At 32.4% G+C, this 19,366-nt stretch overlaps 1 protein-coding gene across 5 annotated transcripts in view; it reads left to right on the top strand.

Moving 5' to 3' along the window:
- Positions 1-19,366, top strand: part of phkb (phosphorylase kinase, beta) — a 274,364-nt gene that overhangs the window by 202,756 nt on the left and 52,242 nt on the right. For 2 of the 5 annotated variants that reach the window (XM_061892481.1, XM_061892509.1), the window contains 3 exons: positions 73-90; positions 182-239; positions 412-502. In XM_061892481.1, the coding sequence (XP_061748465.1) occupies positions 73-90; positions 182-239; positions 412-502 (167 nt within the window). The remainder of the gene's footprint in view (positions 1-72; positions 91-181; positions 240-411; positions 503-19,366) is intronic. The other 3 variants (XM_061892500.1, XM_061892487.1, XM_061892491.1) reach the window with 3 other exon arrangements.

Raw genomic sequence — 19,366 nt, 5'->3', positions numbered from 1 at the left:
TCACTATTATTATTATTATTATTATTCATGCCGACCCACTGTTACTATGACGACGTTGGTTCTGCTGTGAAGAGCGAAACACAAACACCAGTAGGTTGAAAGAGAGCGGTGTACTTTCTCATGTACTCTGTATCATTGTTGAATGACATCATCTAAAGCTGCCACATGTTGGACATTGCAGAGACTTTGATGGACGAGCTGGAGAGGATCTACAGGAGAGCTGGCAGCAGGAAGCTTTGGTCTGAGTCACACACACACACACACACACACACACACACACACACACACACACACACACACACACTGGCATATTGTTTATCAGGGATTGTGTGAACGTTAGCATCAAATGTTGTCTTCCTTCCTGCTAAAAACAAAAACAAGAAAACTTCTCCCCATGTGACCACCGTGCAGGCTGGCGGTGCGTCACGCCGCCGCCGTTATCAAGAAGTTCGCCAGCTCTATCGCGCCTAACATCACCTCCATACTGGTGCACGGGAAGCAGGTAACAATCCGCAATGGCCACAGAGACGCCGACTCTGCATGCCGCCGCCGTGGCGCGTTCAGGCCAAATTAACACAGGCCGTTTGTGGGGGGGAGGGGGCTGCAGCACTGCAGCGAGCGTCAACATGATTAACTCTTTGTGTCAAAAGTTTTCTCACGTTTGTAAAGACTGACTCTTTTATTTAACAGTAACATTTATTCATAACACAATTATGAATAATCAAAAAAATCAACTGAAATCAATACGAAAATAAATGGCTAATAATTAGATATACAAAAGCCAAAAGCAGCGAAGTTGTGTAAATGGTAAATAAAAAGAGAACACAACAAATCCCTTTCAACTTATATTTAACTGAATAGACTGCAAAGGCAAGATATTTCATGTTCACACTGAGAAACTTTGTTATTTTTTTTGCAAACAATCATGAACTTAGCATTTAATGGCAGCAACACATGGCAAAAAAAAGGCATTTTTACCAGTGTTTTACATGGCCTTTCCTTTTAACAACACTCAGTAAAGGTTTGGGAACTGAGGAGACACATTTTTGAAGTGGAATTATTTCCCGTTCTTGCTTGATGTACAGCTTAAGTGGTTCAACAGTCTCCCTTCTGATATTTTTGGTTTCTGGGTGTTGTTGATAAATGGCTTTAGCTGTGCATAGTAGAGTTTTAGACATTTTGTACAGCTTAAGTTGTTCAGCAGTCTCCCTTGTCAAATTTTGGGTTTCTGGGTGTTGTTGATAAATGGCTTTGGCGTTGCATAGTAGAGTTTTAGACATTTTGTACAGCTAAAGTTGTTCAGCAGTCTCCCTTCTCATATTTTGGGTTTCTGGGTGTTGTTGATAAATGGCTTTGGCTTTGCATAGTAGAGTTTTAGACATTTTGTACAGCTTAAGTTGTTCAACAGTCTCCATTCTCATATTTTAGGTTCTGGGTGTTGTTGATGAATGGCTTTTTCTTTGCATGGTAGAGTTTTAGACAGTTTGTACAGCTTAAGTTGTTCAACAGTCTCCCTTCTCATATTTTTAGGTTTCAGGGTGTTGTTGATAAATGGCTTTAGCTTTGCATAGTAGAGTTTTAGACATTTTGTACAGCTTAAGTTGTTCAACAGTCTCCCTTCTCATATTTTTAGGTTTCAGGGTGTTGTTGATAAATGGCTTTAGCTTTGCATAGTAGAGTTTTAGACATTTTGTACAGCTTAAGTTGTTCAGTAGTCTCCCTTCTCATATTTGAGGTTTCAGGGTGTTGTTGATAAATGGCTTTAGCTTTGCATAGTAGAGTTTTAGACATTTTGTACAGCTTAAGTTGTTCAACAGTCTCCCTTCTCATATTTTTGGTTTGTGGGTGTTGTTGATAAATGGCTTTGGCTTTGTATGGTAGAGTTTTGGACAGTTTGTACAGCTTAAGTTGTTCAACAGTCTCCCTTCTCATATTTTAGGTTTCTGGGTGTTTTTGATAAATGGCTTTAGCTTTGCATAGTAGAGTTTTAGACATTTTGTACATCTTAAATTGTTTGGCAGTCTCCCTTCTCATATTTTGGGTTTCTGGGTGTTGTTGATAAATGGCTTTGGCCTTGCATGGTAGAGTTTTAGACAGTTTGTACAGCTTAAGTTGTTCAACAGTCTCCCTTGTCAAATTTTGGGTTTCTGGGTGTTGTTGATAAACGGTTTTGACGTTGCATAGCAGAGTTTTGGACAGTTTGTACAGCTTAAGTTGTTCAACAGTTGTGCACCACATATTTTCAATGGGAGACAGGTCTGGACTACAGGCAGGTTAGTCTAGTACCTGCACTCTTTTACTACGAATCCACACTTTTGTAACACGTGGCTTGGCATTGTCTTGCTGAAATAAGCAGGGGCGTCCATGATAACATTGCTAGCATGATCTCCAAAACCTGTATGTACCTTTCAGCATTAATGGTGCCTTCACAGATGTGTAAGTTACCCATGCCTTGGCCACTAATGCACCCCCATACCATCACACATGCTGGCTTTTGGGGCGGTATGGCTCGGTTGGTAGAGCCAACTTGAGGGTTCCAGGTTCGATCCCCGCTTCCGCTATTCTAGTCACTGCCGTTGTGTCCTTGGGCAAGACACTTTACCCACCTGCTCCCAGTGCCACCCACACTGCTTTAAATGTAACTTAGATATTGGGTTTCACTATGTAAAGCGCTTTGAGTCACTAGAGAAAAGTGCTATACAAATATAATTCACTTTGCGCCTAGAACAGTCCGAATGGTTCTTTTCCTCTGTGGTCCGGAGGACACGACGTCTACAGTTTCCGAAAAAAAAAATGTCGAATGTGGACTCGCCAGACCACAGAACACTTTTCCACTTTGCATCAGTCCATCTTAGACCGGGTGTTGTTGATAATTTGGCTTTGACTTTGCGTAGTGCAGTTTTAACTTGTAGCCACCGACTTTAGTTACGGACAGTGGTTTTCTGAAGTCCTCCCGAGCCCATGTGGCGATATCCTTTACACGCCGATGTCGCTTTTTGGTGCATCCAAGGTGCGTAATATCACGGCTTACGTGCGGCGATTTCTCCAGATTCTCCGAACCTTTGGATGATATCACAGATCCTCAATTCCTTGCAGTACCAGGTTGAGAAATGTTGTTCTCGGACAAATCCGCTCAGGCATTTGTGGACAAAACGGTGCGTTGTCCTTGTTTTTGTTTCACGGAAGCTGCTTTTATACCCAATCATGGCACACACCTGTTCCCAATTAGCCTGTTCCACCCTTGGGACGTTCCCAATAAGCGTTTGATGAGCATTCCTCGACGTTCTCGGTCTTTTTTGCCACTTGTGCCAGCTTACTAGCTAAGTTTAATAGTGCAAACATGAAATGTCTTGTCTTTGCTGTCTATTTAATGGGATATTAGTTGAAAAGGTTGAAAACCGGGGCGGTTTAGCTCGGTTGGTAGAGTGGCCGTGCCAGCAACTTGATGGTTCCAGGTTCGATCCCCGCTTCCGCTATTCTAGTCACTGCCGTTGTGTCCTTGGGCAAGACACTTTACCCACCTGCTCCCAGTGCCACCCACACTGCTTTAAATGTAACTTAGATATTGGGTTTCACTATGTAAAGCGCTTTGAGTCACTAGAGAAAAGTGCTATACAAATATAATTCACTTTGCGCCTAGAACAGTCCGAATGGTTCTTTTCCTCTGTGGACGCGACGTCTACAGTTTCCGAAAAAAAAATGTCGAATGTGGACTCGCCAGACCACAGAACACTTTTCCACTTTGCATCAGTCCATCTTAGACGAGCTCGGCGAGCGTTTCCGGGTGTTGTTGATAATTTGGCTTTGACTTTGCGTAGTACAGTTTTAACTTGTATCGCATGACTGTAATAACGGACAGTGGTTTTATGAAGTGCTCCCGAGCCCATGTGGCGATATCCTTTACATGCCGATGTCGCTTTTTGATGCATCCAAGGTGCGTAATATCACGGCTTACGTGCGGCGATTTCTCCAGATTCTCCGAACCTTTGGATGATATCACAGATCCTCAATTCCTTGCAGTACCAGGTTGAGAAATGTTGTTCTCGGACAAATCCGCTCAGGCATTTGTGGACAAAACGGTGCCTTGTCCTTGTTTTTGTTTCACGGAAGCTGCTTTTATACCCAATCATGGCACACACCTGTTCCCAATTAGCCTGTTCCACCCGTGGGACGTTCCAAATAAGCGTTTGATGAGCATTCCTCAACGTTGTCAGTCTTTTTTGCCACTTGTTCCAGCTTACTAGCTAAGTTTACCAGTGCGAACATGAAATGTCTTGTCTTTGCTGTCTATTTAATGGAATATTAGTTGAAAAGGTTGAAAACCGGGGCGGTTTAGCTCGGTTGGTAGAGCGGCCGTGCCAGCAACTTGAGGGTTGCAGGTTCGATCCCCGCTTCCGCTATTCTAGTCACTGCCGTTGTGTCTTTGGGCAAGACACTTGACCCACCTGCTCCCAGTGCCACCCACACTGCTTTAAATGTAACTTAGATATTGGGTGTCACTATGTAAAGCGCTTTGAGTCACTAGAGAAAAGTGCTATACAAATATAATTCACTTTGCGCCTAGAACAGTCCGAATGGTTCTTTTCCTCTGTGGACGCGACGTCTACAGTTTCCGAAAAAAAAATGTCGAATGTGGACTCGCCAGACCACAGAACACTTTTCCACTTTGCATCAGTCCATCTTAGACCGGGTGTTGTTGATAATTTGGCTTTGACTTTGCGTAGTGCAGTTTTAACTTGTGGCCACCGACTTTAGTTACGGACAGTGGTTTTCTGAAGTGCTCCCGAGCCCATGTGGCGATATCCTTTACACGCCGATGTCACTTTTTGATGCATCCAAGGTGCGTAATATCACGGCTTACGTGCGGCGATTTCTCCAGATTCTCCGAACCTTTGGATGATATCACAGACCCTCAATTCCTTGCAGTACCAGGTTGAGAAATGTTGTTCTCGGACAAATCCGCTCAGGCATTTGTGGACAAAACGGTGCCTTGTCCTTGTTTGTGTTTCACGGAAGCTGCTTTTATACCCAATCATGGCACACACCTGTTCCCAATTAGCCTGTTCCACCCGTGGGACGTTCCCAATAAGCGTTTGATGAGCATTCCTCGACGTTCTCGGTCTTTTTTGCCACTTGTGCCAGCTTACTAGCTAAGTTTACCAGTGAGAACATGAAATGTCTTGTCTTTGCTGTCTATTCAATGGAATATTAGTTGAAAAGGTTGAAAACCGGGGCGGTTTAGCTCGGTTGGTAGAGTGGCCGTGCCAGCAACTTGAGGGTTGCAGGTTCGATCCCCGCTTCCGCTATTCTAGTCACTGCCGTTGTGTCCTTGGGCAAGACACTTTACCCACCTGCTCCCAGTGCCACCCACACTGCTTTAAATGTAACTTAGATATTGGGTTTCACTATGTAAAGCGCTTTGAGTCACTAGAGAAAAGTGCTATACAAATATAATTCACTTTGCGCCTAGAACAGTCCGAATGGTTCTTTTCCTCTGTGGACGCGACGTCTACAGTTTCCGAAAAAAAAATGTCGAATGTGGACTCGCCAGACCACAGAACACTTTTCCACTTTGCATCAGTCCATCTTAGACGAGCTCGGCGAGCGTTTCCGGGTGTTGTTGATAATTTGGCTTTGACTTTGCGTAGTACAGTTTTAACTTGTATCGCATGACTGTAATAACGGACAGTGGTTTTCTGAAGTCCTCCCGAGCCCATGTGGCGATATCCTTTACACGCCGATGTCGCTTTTTGGTGCATCCAAGGTGCGTAATATCACGGCTTACGTGCGGCGATTTCTCCAGATTCTCCGAACCTTTGGATGATATCACAGACCCTCAATTCCTTGCAGTACCAGGTTGAGAAATGTTGTTCTCGGACAAATCCGCTCAGGCATTTGTGGACAAAACGGTGCCTTGTCCTTGTTTGTGTTTCACGGAAGCTGCTTTTATACCCAATCATGGCACACACCTGTTCCCAATTAGCCTGTTCCACCCGTGGGACGTTCCCAATAAGCGTTTGATGAGCATTCCTCGACGTTCTCGGTCTTTTTTGCCAGTTGTGCCAGCTTACTAGCTAAGTTTACCAGTGAGAACATGAAATGTCTTGTCTTTGCTGTCTATTTAATGGAATATTAGTTGAAAAGGTTGAACAAATCATTGTATTCTCTTTTTATTGACTTTTTACACAACTTCACTGCTTGTTGGGGTTTGTATAGAAGTGTGTGTTGTGTGTGTGTGTGTGTGTAGGAGCAGCCTTTCTAGTGTATTTACAACATAAATAATATATACATACTATGCAAAAAAAAATATTTAAAAAAGCTTGTTGTGAAAAATGAGTTGGAATTTCGCAAGAAAAACTGGCAGTGTTATGATAAAAGTCGTCAATTTACTCAAGGCAAGTCGAAATTTTACAAGATAAAGCTTGAAATGTTGGTAAATTTTACAAAAAGAGTCGTGATTTTACTCGACAAAAGTCAAAATTTTGTAAGAAAAGTTTAAAATGTCGCCAATATTATAATAATAATCGGAATTTTGCTCGACTTTTGTCATAATTTCACTCCAAAAATGTCAGTTTTACAAGAACAACAACAAAAAATGGCAATTTTGTGATAAAAGTCGGAATTCTATATGACAAATGTCACCATTTTGCAATAAAAAGTACAATAATAATAATAATTTTACATAAAACAAAGTCATAGTTTTACGAGAAATTATAATATTAATGATAATATTACGGAAACAGAAAAAATATGAGAAAATGTTCCCAATTTTAAAAATAAATACACATATTTATTTTTACTTTTTTTTATTTAATTTGGCCAAAGGATAAATGAGTTGGAATTGCACAAGAAAAAAGTTACAATTTCTCAAAAAAACAGGCAAGTCAAAATTTTACCCCAAAAACTGAACATTTGTGCAATGTTATGATAAAAGTTGGAATTTTTCTCAATAACAGTCACAATTTTGCCACTTGTGCCAGCTTACTAGCTAAGTTTACCAGTGCGAACATGAAATGTCTTGTCTTTGCTGTCTATTTAATGGAATATTAGTTGAAAAGGTTGAACAAATCATTGTATTCTCTTTTTATTGACTTTTTACACAACTTCACTGCTTGTTGGGGTTTGTATAGAAGTGTGTGTTGTGTGTGTGTGTGTGTGTGTGTGTGTGTGTGTGTGTGTGTGTGTGTGTGTGTGTGTAGTTTGAGCGACAGCGACAACCCCCCTTTGTGTTGTTTTTATTAATTAGAGCGCAGACATGAGATTATGGCCGAGAGAAGGCGTCGGCGAGGCTGCAGGCACTTTTATTTCCTTCCCCCGCGAGGACGCCGCCATTCGCTATCAGCGCCGCCTTCCATTGACTTCCTCATTTGCCTAACATGCCAACTAGTGGAGCTTGAAATAGGCTGGCCGACAAAACATTGACGCCACATCCACACTCATAAACGCTTTTTATTCAACTGCAGCAAAGCTTTTGTGTTGCCGCGCAGGACACACACACACACACACACACCCACACACACACACACACTAATCTTGTATTTGTTACCTTCTTGAGAGCTGAGAAAAATGCCTCCCTCTTTAGGAGCAGCCTTTCTAGTGTATTTACAACATAAATAATATATACATACTATGCAAAAAAAAATATTTAAAAAAGCTTGTTGTGAAAAATGAGTTGGAATTTCGCAAGAAAAACTGGCAGTATTATGATAAAGTCGGAAATTTACTCAAGGCAAGTCAAAATTTTACAAGATAAAGCTTAAAATGTTGGTAAATTTTACAAAAAGAGTCGTAGTTTTACTCGACAAAAGTCACAATTTTGTAAGAAAAGTTTAAATGTCGCCAATATTATAATAATAATCGGAATTTTGCTCGACTTTTGTCATAATTTCACTCCAAAAATGTCAGTTTTACAAGAATAACGACAAAAATTGGCAATTTTGTGATAAAAGTCGGAATTCTATATGACAAATGTCACCATTTTGCAATAGAAAGTGTAATAATAATAATAATAATTTTACATGAAAGAAAGTAATAGTTTTACAAGAAAAAATTATAATATTACTGAAACAGAAAGAATATGAGAAAATGTTCCCAATTTTATAAGAAAAAGTCGACACATTGTGAGAAAAAGACTGCTTTTAGTTTTTTTTAGTTTTTTTTTTATTGTTTTTTTATTTTTTTATTATTTACTTCAAGTTATGAAGTTATTACAGTATGTCTCTATATACATTTTTTTAATTTATTTTTTTTATTATTTTGGCCAAAGGGGTCGCGTTTGTTCTGAACTTGTGAAAAATAAGTTGGAATTGCATAAGAAAAAAAGTCACAATTTCACAAAAAAAACTTAGAATGTTGGCAGTATTATAATAAAAGTCATCATTTTACTCAACGCAAGTCAAAATTTTACCCCAAAAACTGAACATTTGTGCAATGTTATGATAAAAGTTGGAATTTTACTCGACAAAAGTCACAATTTTATACGAAAACTTTAAAATGTTGCCAATATTATAATAATAATTGGAATTTTATTCGACTTTTGTCATAATTTCACTCCAAAAATGTCAGTTTTACAAGAATAACAACAAAAATTGGCATTTTTGTGATAAAAGTCAGAATTCTATATGACAAATGTCACCATTTTGAAATAAAAAGTATAATAATAATAATAATTTGCAAGTCAAAATTAACTTTGGCCAAAGGGGCCGCATTTTCACAATAAATTTCGCAAGAAAAAACTAGAAGTTTGTCAGTTTTGTAATAAAAGTCGTCATTTTACTCAACGCAAGTCAAAATATTCCCCCAAAAACTGAACATTTGTGCAATATTATGATAAAAGTTGGAATTTTACTCAATAACAGTCGCAATTTTACAAGATAAAGCTTAAAATGTTGGCAATTTTACGAAAAGAGTCGTAGTTTTACTCGACAAAAGTCACAATTTTGTAAGAAAAGTTTAAAATGTTGCCAATATTATAATAATAATCGGAATTTTACTTGACTTTTGTCATAATTTCACTCCAAAAATGTCAGTTTTACAAGAACAACAACAACAAATGGCAATTTTGTGATAAAAGTCAGAATTTTATATATATATAAAAAGTATAATAATAATAATAATTTGCAAGTCAAAATTTTACCCCGAAAACTGAACATTTGTGCAATGTTATGATAAAAGTTGGAATTTTACTCAATAACAGTCGCAATTTTACAAGAAAAAGCTTCAAATTTTGGCAATTTTATGAAAAGAGTCGTAGTTTTATTCGACAAAAGTCACAATTTTATACGAAAACTTTAAAATGTTGCCAATATTATAATAATAATTGGAATTTTATTTGACTTTTGTCATAATTTCACTCCAAAAATGTCAGTATTTTACAAGAACGACAACAAAAATATGATAAAAGTCGTCAATTTACTCGACGCAAGTCCAAATTTTACAAGATAAACTGAACATGTGTGCAATTTTACAAGATAAAGCTTAAAATGTTGGTAAATTTTACGAAAAGAGTCGTAGTTTTACTCGACAAAAGTCACAATTTTGTAAGAAAACTTTAAAATGTCGCCAACATTATAATAATAATTGGAATTTTGCTCGACTTTTGTCATAATTTCACTCCAAAAATGTCAGTTTTACAAGAATAACAACAAAAATTGGCAATTTTGTGATAAAAGTCGGAATTCTATACGACAAATTTCACCATTTTGAAGTAAAAAGTGATAATTCTAAATTAAAAAGTAATAGTTTTACAAGAAAATATTGCAACATTACAGAAACAGAAAGAATATGATAAGTTGTTACCAATTTTACAAGATAAAGCTTAAAATGTTGGCAATTTTACGAAAAGAGTCGTAGTTTTACTCGACAAAAGTCACAATTTTGTAAGAAAAGTTTAAAATGTTGCAAATATTATAATAATAATCGGAATTTTACTTGACTTTTGTCATAATTTCACTCCAAAAATGTCAGTTTTACAAGAACAACAACAACAAATGGCAATTTTGTGATAAAAGTCAGAATTTTATATATATATAAAAAGTATAATAATAATAATAATTTGCAAGTCAAAATTTTACCCCGAAAACTGAACATTTGTGCAATGTTATGATAAAAGTTGGAATTTTACTCAATAACAGTCGCAATTTTACAAGAAAAAGCTTCAAATTTTGGCAATTTTATGAAAAGAGTCGTAGTTTTATTCGACAAAAGTCACAATTTTATACGAAAACTTTAAAATGTTGCCAATATTATAATAATAATTGGAATTTTATTTGACTTTTGTCATAATTTCACTCCAAAAATGTCAGTATTTTACAAGAACGACAACAAAAATATGATAAAAGTCGTCAATTTACTCAACGCAAGTCAAAATTTTACAAGATAAACTGAACGTGTGCAATTTTACAAGATAAAGCTTAAAATGTTGGTAAATTTTACGAAAAGAGTCGTAGTTTTACTCGACAAAAGTCACAATTTTGTAAGAAAACTTTAAAATGTCGCCAATATTATAATAATAATCGGAATTTTATTCGACTTTTGTCATAATTTCACTCCAAAAATGTCAGTTTTACAAGAATAACAACAAAAATTGGCAATTTTGTGATAAAAGTCAGAATTCTATATGACAAATGTCACCATTTGAAGTAAAAAGTAATAATTTTAAATTAAAAAGTAATAGTTTTACAAGAAAATATTGCAACATTACAGAAACAGAAAGAATATGATAAGTTGTTACCAATTTTATAAGAAAAAGCTTAAAATTTTGGCAATTTTACGAAGACTCGTAATTTTGCACAACAAAAGTCGCAATTTTATAAGAAAAGTTTAAAATGTTGCCAATATTATAATAATAATCGGAATTTTGCTCGACTTTTGTCATAATTTCACTCCAAAAATGTCAGTTTTACAAGAATAACAACAAAAATTGGCAATTTTGTGATAAAAGTCAGAATTCTATACGACAAATGTCACCATTTTGCAATAAAAAGTATAATAATAATAATAATTTGCAAGTCAAAATTTTACCCCGAAAACTGAACATTTGTGCAATGTTATGATAAAAGTTGGAATTTTACTCAATAACAGTCACAATTTTACAAGATAAAGCTTAAAATGTTGGCAATTTTACAAAAAGAGTCGTAGTTTTACTCGACAAAAGTCACAATTTTATAAGAAAAATTTAAAATGTTGCCAATATTATAATAATAATCGGAATTTTATTCGATTTTTGTCATAATTTCACTCCAAAATGTCAGTTTTACAAGAATAACAACAAAAAATGGCAATTTTGTGATAAAAGTCAGAATTCTATATGACAAATGTCACCATTTTGAAATAAAAGTGATAATTTTAAATTAAAAAGTAATAGTTTTACGAGAAAATATTGCAACATTACAGAAACAGAAAGAATATGATAAATTGTTCCCAATTTTATACGAAAAACCTTAAAATTTTGGCAATTTTACGAAGACTCGTAATTTTGCACGACAAAAGTCGCAATTTTATAAGAAAACTTTAAAATGTTGCCAATATTATAATAATAATCGGAATTTTACTTGACTTTTATCATAATTTCACTCCAAAAATGTCAGTTTTACAAGAACAACAACAAAAAATGGCAATTTTGTGATAAAAGTCGGAATTCTATATGAAAAATGTCACCATTTTGCAATAAAAAGTATAATAATAATAATAATTTGCAAGTCAAAATTTTACCCCGAAAACTGAACATTTGTGCAATGTTATGATAAAAGTTGGAATTTTACTCAATAACAGTCGCAATTTTACAAGAAAAAGCTTAAAATGTTGGCAATTTTATGAAAAGAGTTGTAATTTTACTCGACAAAAGTCACAATTTTATAAGAAAACTTTAAAATGTTGCCAATATTATAATAATAATCGGAATTTTACTTGACTTTTGTCATAATTTCACTCCAAAAATGTCAGTTTTACAAGAATAACAACAAAAAATGGCAATTTATTGATAAAAGTCGGAATTCTATACGACAAATGTCACCATTTTGCAATAAAAAGTATGATAGTAATAATAATTTGCAAGTCAAAATTTTACCCCGAAAACTGAACATTTGTGCAATGTTATGATAAAAGTTGGAATTTTACTCAATAACAGTCGCAATTTTACAAGAAAAAGCTTGAAATGTTGGCAATTTTACGAAAAGAGTCGTAGTTTTACTCGACAAAAGTCACAATTTTATATGAAAAATTTTAAATGTTGCCAATATTATAATAATAATCGGAATTTTATTCGATTTTTGTCATAATTTCACTCCAAAAATGTCAGTTTTACAAGAATAACAACAAAAATTGGCTATTTTGTGATAAAAGTCAGAATTCTATATGACAAATGTCACCATTTTGAAGTAAAAAGTGATAATTTTAAATTAAAAAGTAATAGTTTTACAAGAAAATATTGCAACATTACAGAAACAGAAAGAATATGATAAGTTGTTACCAATTTTATAAGAAAAAGCTTAACATTTTGGCAATTTTACGAAGACTCGTAATTTTGCACGACAAAAGTCGCAATTTTATAAGAAAAGTTTAAAATGTTGCCAATATTATAATAATAATCGGAATTTTACTTGACTTTTGTCATAATTTCACTCCAAAAATGTCAGTTTTACAAGAATAACAACAAAAATTGGCAATTTTGTGATAAAAGTCAGAATTCTATACGACAAATGTCACCATTTTGAAATAAAAAGTATAATAATAATAATAATTTGCAAGTCAAAATTTTACCCCGAAAACTGAACATTTGTGCAATGTTAATATAAAAGTTGGAATTTTACTCAATAACAGTCGCAATTTTACAAGAAAAAGCTTGAAATTTGGGCAATTTTACGAAAAGAGTCGTCGTTTTATGCCACAAAAGTCACAATTTCATAAGAAAACTTTAAAATGTTGCCAATATTATAATAATAATTGGAATTTTATTTGACTTTTGTCATAATTTCCCTCCAAAAATGTCACTATTTTACAAGAACGACAACAAAAATATGATAAAAGTCGTCAATTTACTCGACGCAAGTCCAAATTTTACAAGATAAACTGAACATGTGTGCAATTTTACAAGATAAAGCTTAAAATGTTGGTAAATTTTACGAAAAGAGTCGTAGTTTTACTCGACAAAAGTCACAATTTTATAAGAAAACTTTAAAATGTTGCCAATATTATAATAATAATCGGAATTTTACTTGACTTTTGTCATTATTTCACTCCAAAAATGTCAGTTTTACAAGAATAACAACGAAAATTGGCAATTTTGTGAAAAAAGTCGGAATTCTATATGACAAATGTCACCATTTTGAAATAAAAAGTGAAAATTTTTAATTAAAAAGTAATAGTTTTACGAGAAAATATTGCAACATTACAGAAACAGAAAGAATATGAGAAGTTGTTACCAATTTTATAAGAAAAAGCTTAAAATTTTGGCAATTTTACGAAAACTCGTAATTTTGCACGACAAAAGTCGCAATTTTATAAGAAAACTTTAAAATGTTGCTAATATTATAATAATAATCGGAATTTTACTTGACTTTTGTCATAATTTCACTCCAAAAATGTCAGTTTTACAAGAATAACAACAAAAAATGGCAATTTTGTGATAAAAGTCGGAATTCTATATGAAAAATGTCACCATTTTGCAATAAAAAGTATAATAATAATAATAATTTGCAAGTCAAAATTTTACCCCAAAAACTGAACATTTGTGCAATGTTATGATAAATGTTGGAATTTTACTCAATAACAGTCGCAATTTTACAAGATAAAGCTTAAAATTTTGGCAATTTTACGAAAAGTCGTAGTTTTACTCGACAAAAGTCACAATTTTATAAGAAAACTTTAAAATGTTGCCAATATTATAATAATAATTGGAACTTTACTTGACTTTTGTCATAATTTCACTCCAAAAATGTCAGTTTTACAAGAATAACAACAAAAAATGGCAATTTTGTGATAAAAGTCGGAATTCTAAATGACAAATGTCACCATTTTGCAATAAAAAGTATAATAATAATAATAATTTGCAAGTCAAAATTTTACCCCAAAAACTGAACATTTGTGCAATGTTATGATAAAAGTTGGAATTTTACTCAATAACAGTCGCAATTTTACAAGAAAAAGCTTAAAATGTTGGCAATTTTATGAAAAGAGTCGTAATTTTACTCGACAAAAGTCACAATTTTATAAGAAAACTTTAAAATTTTGCCAATATTATAATAATAATCGGAATTTTATTTGACTTTTGTCATAATTTCACTCCAAAAATGTCACTGTTTTTCAAGAATAACAACAAAAATTGTCAATATTGTGATAAAAGTCTGAATTCTATATGACAAATGTCACCATTTTGCAATAAAAATTATAATAATAATAATAATTTTACATAAAATAAAGTAATAGTTTTACGAGAAAAAATTATAATATTACAGAAACAGAAAGAATATGAGAAAATGTTCCCAATTTTATAAGAAAAAGTTGACACATTGGGAGAAAAAGACTGCTTTTAGTTTTTTGTTTAATTGTAAAATGTTGGCAGTATTATAATAAAAGTCGTCATTTTACTCAACACAAGTCAAAATGTTCCCCCAAAAACCTGAACATTTTTGCAATATTATGATGAAAGATGGAATTTTACTCAGTAACTGTCACAATTTTACAAGAAAAAGCTTTAAATTTTGGCAATTTTCACGAAAAGAGTCGTAATTTTACACAACAAAAGTCACAATTTTATAAGAAAACTTTAAAATGTTGCCATTATTTTAATAATAATCTGCATTTTACTTGGCAAAATTATCCCAAAAGTCATCATTTTACTCAATAAATGTCACTGTTTTACAAGAACAACAAAAATGGCAACATTGTGATATAAGTCAGAATTTTATACGACAAATGTTGCCATTTTGCGTTAAAAAGCAATAATTTTACATGAAAAAGTAATAATTTTACGAGAATATATTGCAAATATTACTGAAACAGAAAGATTATAAGAATTTTTTCCAAATTTTATTAGAAAAAAGTCAACACATTGTGAGAAAAAGACTGCTTTTAGTTATTTTTTTTGTAATTGTTTTTTTAATTTTCATTATTTACTTCAAGTTATTACAGTATGTCTCTATATACATATTTATTTTACTTTTTTTTAATTAACTTTGGCCAAAGGTGCCGCATTTTCGCAAGAAATTTCACAAGAAAAAAATAGAAATTTGTCAGTTTTATAATAAAAGTCATGATTTTACTCAACGCAAGTCAAAATATTCCCCCAAAAACTGAACATTTGTGCAATATTATGATAAAAGATGGAATTTTACACAATTTTACAAGAAAAAGCTTTAAATTTTGGCAATTTTCACGAAAAGAGTCGCAATTTTACACGACAAAAGTCACAATTTTAAAATGTTGCCATTATTTTAATGATAATCTGCATTTTACTTGGCAAAATTATCCCAAAAGTCATCATTTTACTCAATAAATGTCACTGTTTTACAAGAACAACAACAAAAATTGGCAACATTGTGATATGTCGGAATTTTAAACGACAAATGTTGCCATTTTACGTTGAAAACTTATAATTTTACATGAAAAAGTAATAATTTTACGAGCATATATTGCAAATATTACTGAAACAGAAAGAATATAAGAATTTTTTCCCAATATTAGAAAAAAGTCAACACATTGTGAGAAAAAGCCTGCTTTTAGTTTTTTATTTAATAGTTTTTTTAATTTTCATTATTTACTTCAAGTTATTACAGTATGTCTCTATATACATATTTATTTTACTTTTTTTTAATTAACTTTGGCCAAAGGTGCCGCATTTTCGCAAGAAATTTCACAAGAAAAAACTAGAAATTTGTCAGTTTTATAATAAAAGTCATAATTTTACTCAACGCAAGTCAAAATATTCCCCCAAAAACTGAACATTTGTGCAATATTATATAAAAGATGGAATTTTACACAATTTTACAAGAAAAAGCTTTAAATTTTGGCAATTTTCACGAAAAGAGTCGCAATTTTACACGACAAAAGTCACAATTTTAAAATGTTGCCATTATTTTAATGATAATCTGCATTTTACTTGGCAAAATTATCCCAAAAGTCATCATTTTACTCAATAAATGTCACTGTTTTACAAGAACAACAACAAAAATGGCAACATTGTGATATAAGTCAGAATTTTATACGACAAATGTTGCCATTTTGCGTTAAAAAGCAATAATTTTACATGAAAAAGTAATAATTTTACGAGCATATATTGCAAATATTACTGAAACAGAAAGAATATAAGAGTTTTTTCCAAATTTTATTAGAAAAAAGTCAACACTTTGTGAGAAAAAGACTGCTTTTAGTTATTTTTTTTGTAATTGTTTTTTTAATTTTCATTATTTACTTCAAGTTATTACAGTATGTCTCTATATACATATTTATTTTACTTTTGTTTTTATTAACTTTGGCCAAAGGGGCCGCGTTTTCACAAGAAATTTCGCAAGAAAAAAATTGAAATGTGTCAGTTTTGTAATAAAAGTCGTAATTTTACTCAACGCAAGTCAAAATATTCCCCCCAAAAACGGAACATTTTTGCAATATTATGATAAAAGATGGAATTTTACACAATTTTACAAGAAAAAGCTTTAAATTTTGGCAATTTTCACGAAAAGAGTCGCAATTTTACACGACAAAAGTCACAATTTTAAAATGTTGCCATTATTTTAATGATAATCTGCATTTTACTTGGCAAAATTATCCCAAAAGTCATCATTTTACTCAATAAATATCACTGTTTTACAAGAACAACAACAAAAATGGCAACATTGTGATATAAGTCAGAATTTTATACGACAAATGTTGCCATTTTGCGTTGCAAAGTTATAATTTTACATGAAAAAGTAATAATTTTACGAGCATATATTGCAAATATTACTGAAACAGAAAGAATATAAGAGTTTTTTCCAAATTTTATTAGAAAAAAGTCAACACATTGTGAGAAAAAGACTGCTTTTAGTTATTTTTTTTGTAATTGTTTTTTTAATTTTCATTATTTACTTCAAGTTATTACAGTATGTCTCTATATACATATTTATTTTACTTTTGTTTTTATTAACTTTGGCCAAAGGGGCCGCATTTTCACAAGAAATTTCGCAAGAAAAAAATTGAAATGTGTCAGTTTTGTAATAAAAGTCGTAATTTTACTCAACGCAAGTCAAAATATTCCCCCAAAAAACGGAACATTTTTGCAATATTATGATAAAAGATGGAATTTTGCTCAGTAACTGTCACAATTTTACAAGAAAAAGGTTTAAATTTTGGCAGTTTTTACGAAAACAGTCGTAATTTTACACGACAAAAGTCACAATTTTATAAGAAAACTTTAAAATGTTGCCAATTTACTCAATAAATGTCACCGTTTTACAAGAACAACAACAAAAATGGCAACATTGTGATATAAGTCAGAATTTTATACGACAAATGTTGCCATTTTGCGTTGCAAAGTTATAATTTTACATGAAAAAGTAATCATTTTACGAGAATATATTGCAAATATTACTGAAACAGAAAGAATATAAGAATTTTTTCCCAATTTTATTACAAAAAAGTCGACACATTGTGAGAAAAAGACTGCTTGTAGTTATTTTTTTGTAATTGTTTTTTTAATTTTCATTATTTACTTCAAGTTATTACAGTATGTCTCTCTATAAATATTTATTTTACTTTTTTTTAATTATCTTTGGCCAAAGGGGCCGCATTTTCACAAGAAATTTCACCAGAAAAAAATAGAAATTTGTCAGTTTTATAATAAAAGTCGTAATTTTACTCAACGCAAGTCAAAATATTCCCCCAAAAAACTGAACATTTTTGCAATATTATGATGAAAGATGGAATTTTACTCAGTAACAGTCACAATTTTACAAGAAAAAGCTTTAAACTTTGGCAATTTTCACGAAAAGAGTCGTAATTTTACACGGCAAAAGTCACAATTTCATAAGAAAACTTTAAAATGTTGCCATTATTTTAATGATAATCTGCATTTTACTTGGCAAAATCATCCCAAAAGTCATAATTTTACTCAATAAATGTCACTGTTTTACAAAAACAAAAACAAAAATGGCAACATTGTGATATAAGTCAGAATTTTATACGACAAATGTTGCCATTTTGCGTTGCAAAGTTATAATTTTACATGAAAAAGTAATCATTTTACGAGAATATATTGCAAATATTACTGAAACAGAAAGAATATAAGAATTTTTTCCCAATTTTATTACAAAAAAGTCGACACATTGTGAGAAAAAGACTGCTTGTAGTTATTTTTTTGTAATTGTTTTTTTAATTTTCATTATTTACTTCAAGTTATTACAGTATGTCTCTCTATAAATATTTATTTTACTTTTTTTTAATTATCTTTGGCCAAAGGGGCCGCATTTTCACAAGAAATTTCACCAGAAAAAAATAGAAATTTGTCAGTTTTATAATAAAAGTCGTAATTTTACTCAACGCAAGTCAAAATATTCCCCCAAAAAACTGAATATTTGTGCAATATTATGATAAAAGATGGAATTTTACAAGAAAAAGCTTTAAATTTTGGCATTTTTTACAAAAAGAGTCGTAATTTTACACGACAAAAGTCACAACTTTAAAATGTTGCCATTATTTTAATAATAATCTGCATTTTACTTGGCAAAATTATCCCAAAAGTAATCATTTTACTCAATAAATGTCACTGTTTTACAAAAACAAAAACAACAATGGAAACATTGTGATATAAGTCAGAATTTTATACGACAAATGTTGCCATTTTGCGTTAAAAAGTTATAATTTTACATGAAAAAGTAATAATTTGTCGAGAAAATATTGCAATATTATAGAAGCAGAAAGATTATGAGAAATTGTTGCCAATTTTATAAGGAAAAAGTCGACACGTCAGAAAAAGACTGCTTTTAGTTAAAAAATAACTGTTTAGTTTTTTGTTTGTAATTTTTTCTAATCTTCATTATTTACTTGAAGTTATTACAGTATGTCTCTATGTACATATATATATATATTTTAATTAATTTTGGCCAAAGGGGGCGCATTTCAATTTCTTACGCACACTTGTTATTTCATATGTTGACCAGAGTGGGAGCCCTTTTAAAAGCGACTCATTTATGTAATCACTTCTTCGCACCTCCTCATATGGAAGATACTTTTCTTTCTTCATGTCTCAAGGAGGGTAGAAATACAAGTACACACACACACACACACACACACACACACACACACACACACACACACACACACACACTCGCCGCTATCAATCTCACGAATTCGTTTCTTCGCCGCCTCTACGAGCTCCGTGACTTTTGGCGGCGCG

This window comes from Nerophis ophidion, linkage group LG02 (assembly GCF_033978795.1).
Source record: "Nerophis ophidion isolate RoL-2023_Sa linkage group LG02, RoL_Noph_v1.0, whole genome shotgun sequence".
Classification (NCBI taxonomy): domain Eukaryota; kingdom Metazoa; phylum Chordata; class Actinopteri; order Syngnathiformes; family Syngnathidae; genus Nerophis; species Nerophis ophidion.
Note: the sequence above shows the minus strand (reverse complement) of the source record. Positions and strands in the feature narration are given on the sequence as shown.